This window comes from Anneissia japonica, unplaced genomic scaffold (genome assembly GCF_011630105.1).
Source record: "Anneissia japonica isolate Jap-2015-1 unplaced genomic scaffold, ASM1163010v1 scaffold1764_len714935_cov166, whole genome shotgun sequence".
NCBI lineage: Eukaryota > Metazoa > Echinodermata > Crinoidea > Comatulida > Comatulidae > Anneissia > Anneissia japonica.
In genome coordinates, this window is record NW_022757468.1 from 296,680 (window position 1) to 302,438 (window position 5,759).

Sequence of the window (5,759 nt, forward strand, 5' to 3'; positions counted from 1 at the left end):
TATGTATATATATATATATATATATATATTGAGTGAAACGAACTAATGAATGAGTAAATCAATTAATTAATGTATGCGTAAATAAAAGCTTACGCACAGGCGCGCAAATGTTTTGAGGAAACTCATCTGTTTGCTGGTTATTTATTTATTTATATATTTATTTTTTAGAGTAATTGCTTGATACTAATATGATTGTATGTGTTCTCCACATTTAACTTTGAAATTAAATTTATTTGCAGTTTTGAATAAAGAATTTGTTTATAAAAAAGATATAGGCCTATTGTTTGTTTATTGATGTTCCCAATGAAGCGATTACGCTATCATAGAATCTTTAATAATCCGATGAGGAAATTTAAACAAACATGATAAATACCATAAAACCTTGGATTGATGCCCAATTGGCTTAATCTCGAGAAGAAGCCCATCTCGCATTGAAGCCCCCTCTTTAGTTTCCATAATTACCCTCGGAAAGAAGCCTATGAACTTCTTTTCAAGATAGCATAGGCTTCGTTTTGAGATAGTAAGTACATACACTGTACATGAATTTAAAAAATTCATTCATTAATTCACAACACGCTTTGTTTATACAGTAGTTTAGCTGATTTAATGACAGTTAATACACACCATGATACGGGTGTTTTATAGTACAAATTCCCAAAACTTACAGCATTCTTCTTGAAAGAAGCCCCCGGCCCCCCTCCCCACTCTTTACTTTGCAAAAGTAGCCTCGAAAAGAAGCCAGGGTTTTAATTCGAGGTTACGGTATACTATTACTAGTCTCTACTATATCAGTATATCTGTAATAAATTCCACCAACTTTAGAATTCAAAAATGAAAATAATCTCTAACACAATTTAGATTCTATTAAAATATTATTAATTTTTTAGTTGCTGTTCTTAAACCTGATATTAAGAAAGTTGACTGTATTGCATTTTTTTTTTGGGTTAACCGTTGTCTTTTGTTTTTGTGTCCTTTAATGTGTCCCTGAGTATGGGATTCTTTTGTTTTTGCTTTCTGCTTTCGTAAATTTCGGTATCTTACTTAGTGGTAGGCCTATGTGCTTTTAGTTCACCTACAAAACGGCATAATAGACCTACAATACTTCAAAATATAACACGACGTTAGAGAGACTCGAACCATAGCTAATAGTGAAGGTGATATGGAAAGTCATAACTATTGCGATATGAGCTGACTCTACGTACGTCACTTTAGTTTTTAGTTCTACTTTGAGTAGTATTATGGTAATTCAGCGATTGAGAGCAAGTTAATCCGTTTTTTAAATATCTGGTCTTGTGTGTTTGCCCTTAATTCCCTTTATTGGTCCTTACCTCCACACTCCAAATTGCCACTGCTACTGCTGGGAAAAGCCAATAAGGCTGAGGCATAGTTCCTACATCATTACCTGTACCCTAGTCACAGTCAACACTGTGTGAACACTAACTTTTCCACTCTGTGGACACTAAAATCTGTGTCATTTTTCTTATGGATATATTTCTAACGAATGACAGTATTCAAGAGATACGGTAGGCCGGTTCATTGTTGCATTTGTTATATAATGTAGGTCTAATTATAAAATGTAGGTGTAATTATAATTCATTAGGATGTACGTGACAAATTTTCATGTTTTCGACATTAAGACACACTTCAATATGACGTCTCATTACCGATTTAGATTGGTTAAAAGGTTCTGCATAACGATGAAATGTAGCCAATTGTAAACACGGACAACAGGCAGACTATAAAACGGAACTTATCTTACCAAGACGGTATTTGTGAGGAAGATCAACATTTGTGATACTAGTGCTAAGTTTCGATTGAAGCCAGCAGAAAATGTATTGGTTGCTGATATTCATAAAGGTAAGGTAGCTAATTTAATTCAAGGAAAGTGCTGGGAGCTTACAAGGGTGACGCCAGAAAGGTGTACTCTCTCTAGGACAACTCTGGGACAAACTCCCGGTATTTTCTATATTTCAGCGTTGGTAAAATACTATTAAATAAACATTATTCGGGTTTATGCCTAAATTAAAAGAAGGCCCTAACGTTCTATTTCTTTTTTTCAAGACGTTAGTGTGATTATAGTACCTAGAGTAGAAGTAATATATTATGTCATTTTTATATATATTTTCATTATGTCTGCCTAAGAAGGTTCCCCTCCAGTACCCTTTTTAATACCATAAACATCATGAAAGTTGCATTCGATACCAACTTGGCTGTCTCGCTTTTCGTAATTCCCATTAATACGGCACCAAACTATGTATGTCGCATGATGAGCAGGATCCAGTCAAGCAACCGTCGCACAAAACGTGCAATTACAAACGGCGATTATTTTATTCCTAAACCACATTGTGAAATATTTAAAAACTGCTTTAGTTATAAGGGTTCAAATTTATATAATTCTATTCCAAATTTTATTTATTTATGTGCTACGTTTGCTATTTTAAACTAAAATTTTAACAATATATGTTGTAATTTTCTTGTAAATCTTGTTATAACTTTTAAATTACTGTTTGTTCAAATTCCAACAAATTATCTTATATATGCATTTTATAAATCTGTCTGTAATTAAGTGATTTTTGTTTTTTACTTTATGTATTGTTTGAGGGCCCTGATGATCAGCAATGCTAGATGGGTTACCCTCTTGAAATATGGTATTAAAAAAATATGGTATTAAATACATGAATACAATCTACCACACTTAAACGCAAATCCAATGGGGCTTTCTTATAGCCCATCACCGCGCGCATATCGTGTCATATCATGGCAAGTTTTAAGATTACAACAAAACACTTTACGTATGACCGGTACAATATTCTAAAATTTGTATTAGATTAGAATCCCTGCTAATGGCGATTGTAGAAAGAGAATAATCACTGTAACTGGTCAGTTTATAATTACATTTTCATTGTACTGATAATAACTCCATCATTGATAATAACTCCATAACAATACCTTCGTAACTGAATAGGCATATCTCTATGGTGATAACACTTTAGCACTTTAGTTTAACTGAGTCATTTAATATAATCCTGCGCTACCTTCAATTTAAGATACCTAAAAATTAAGATATAATGTTGTACAAGGCCACACACTTAACAGTGTAGTATTAAATTTGCTGTTGAAACGGAGAACAATAATTCATAAAATCGTCTTCATGGTTTGAGATGAATTTGATGACTAATGTAAAGCGTCATGGAATAGAGTGCCACTTGAATTTAGGCCTACCTGGTGGTACATCCATATTACAAAACAAACACAATCTTGTCAAAATAAGTTGATTATCTTGATTGTTAAGATTGTTGCCTTTTAATCGCATGTCATCATTCATGGGTTCAATTCTTGCCAGTGTTGCAGTTTTTTTTTCTCACGACCAAAGCAACTCCACTCTCCGAGCCTCATATACAGTATTGGGATTTAGTTTGTGTAAAACATTGTGTGTGTATTTTCGTCTTGTGAAAGTGTTTGTTACTTACTCAAAAAGAATAGTGATATATTCGCAATTGGCAATCCTTCGCGTATTTCAATAAACAATAGTATTAAAAATTATATTATTATTATTATTATTATTATTATTATTATTATTATTATTATTATTATTATCATTATCATCATTATTATTATTATTATTTTTATTATTATTATTATCATTTTCATTATCATTATCATTATTATTATTATTATTATTATTATTATCATTATTATCATCATCATCATCATCATCTTCATTGTTAATTGAGTTAAAATATACATTTAATAGTAACATTATTGTTACTTTCTTGCAGATTTCTTTGGTTATCACGCCATCTTATCAGCTTTGCCCAGCAGATAATCATCAGTTCGGATGCGAAGGTGATCAATTTGGCAAAATATTCTATTTTTTGTATACTTTAGGCCCAAGACCAATGATATGCCAAAACTTCATTCCCGTCACATGACAAACTTTCACAAAAGATGCTCTGTATAAATTAAGTCTCATTATGGGGCTAGGGAGTGGAGTTAACCACTAAGATAATCAACTCCACCAAAATATTACATCTTCTTCTCTTACACATTTAGTAATTGCCAGGATATTTCGTAAACTAAAACAAATCCACTCCACTAGATATTATGTCCATACAGAGGTTCATAATTCTATCTTTGGAAATACAAGAAATTATTGCATAGCAGAACCATTGCATAGTCCAGTTACTGATAATACAATTACTACTTTAAATCAGTAGACATTATTTAAGTAGTATTATTGCGATATGACTATAAAAAGTACAAATCAAATAGTCAAAGATTTGCTTGCCATTAAGAAAAAATACATATCATCAGAATGCCCTAATATATGTAAATAAAATAATTATAATATAATACAATATATTATATTATATATAATATATTATATCAGCATATAATGTCTTAATATGCATATACATATTATTTATTGAAATTTAGAACATTATGTTCTATATGCAAATATCAAAGAACAGTAAAACTCTAAATATAAAATTTGAAGATACAAAAAATTATACAAACACTTTATAGAAATTGTACAAAGAAAATTAAAAGGCAGCACTTTGAGACTAACTTAGAAGTTATTTATTCAAAACAAGCTTGAAGCGTGTGTTGAATAAATAACTTCTAAGTTAGTCTCAAAGTGCTGCCTTTTAATTTTCTTTGTATATTGTTTAGACTAACACGGCTTCATTACCACTTTTATAAAAATTGTAGTAACTCTCTCATGTTACATTATATATTATGTTAATAGCATAATTTCAAATGGGCAATGAAAAACGTGAGTTTAAAAAATAACATGTTTGAATGTACTGTACATATAACTTGAAATAATACATTTTGTTTTTTTCAAAATAGTGTATTTCTAACCTCATTATAGATACAATGGACAAAATACGATACCCATTATTGTAGAAAAAGAAATTATACAATAATTACAATATGCTGCAAATATAAATTAAAAGTTAATGTTGCTAGAACAAGAGTAGATGAAGCCATTATTTTGATATTAGTGAAATAAAAGATTAGATTAAATGTACGATTGCTTATTCTAGTACTGTACATGCTGAAATGATGTATCATCAAACTATTATTAAGTAGATGAGCAATAACATGTTACATTATATGTATATCTACATTACATGTTTTATCAGATGCCAGCAAATGGAATCTAACAGTAGTCGGCATTAAAGTTGCTTCTATCTACATTTTCACGCATCTGAATTATCCCGACAACTATCGGAACTGCGTGCATAGGCATTGGCGTGTAACTCCAGCGGCAGGCTTTAATAGACTAAAGGTACAATTCGAATTCGTAAATATGGAAACTGGTTCCGACTTCATGTATATAGTTTACGATACCGCTACCGCTACACAAACGGAAGATATATCGGATGGAAATGTCCAACTACTGATGACGATCGAGAGTATTTCTTTCGAATCGTTTGACATATACATGTGCACTAACCCTACAATCAGGCGTCCTGGATTTTACATGTCAATAACACCTGAATTCTGTAAGTTATTGTTATGAATATTAATAAAGTTATTATATTGTTATGATTATAATTATTGTTGTTATCATTATCGATATTATTATTAACGATTAATCGCCATTATGTTCACATAAACACAAAAATAATAATAATAATATTATATGTTTTCAGATGCTGATCCATACACGGAACAAATGTTTTCTATATGGGGGGGGGGTGGTATCACACCAAGTCATAAATTACTAACCGGGAAAATTATTACCTTTG

At 31.0% G+C, this 5,759-nt stretch overlaps 1 protein-coding gene across 1 annotated transcript in view; it reads left to right on the forward strand.

Annotated features, from left to right (window-relative positions):
• The first annotated feature begins 1,414 nt into the window (after nt 1-1,414).
• The window catches only part of LOC117124782, a 4,518-nt gene continuing 173 nt past the window's right edge, over nt 1,415-5,759 (forward strand). The window contains exons 1-5 of the mRNA XM_033271111.1: nt 1,415-1,523; nt 1,673-1,857; nt 3,780-3,846; nt 5,151-5,513; nt 5,664-5,688. Of these exons, the coding sequence (XP_033127002.1) occupies nt 1,831-1,857; nt 3,780-3,846; nt 5,151-5,513; nt 5,664-5,688 (482 nt within the window). The 5' untranslated portion in view covers nt 1,415-1,523; nt 1,673-1,830. The remainder of the gene's footprint in view (nt 1,524-1,672; nt 1,858-3,779; nt 3,847-5,150; nt 5,514-5,663; nt 5,689-5,759) is intronic.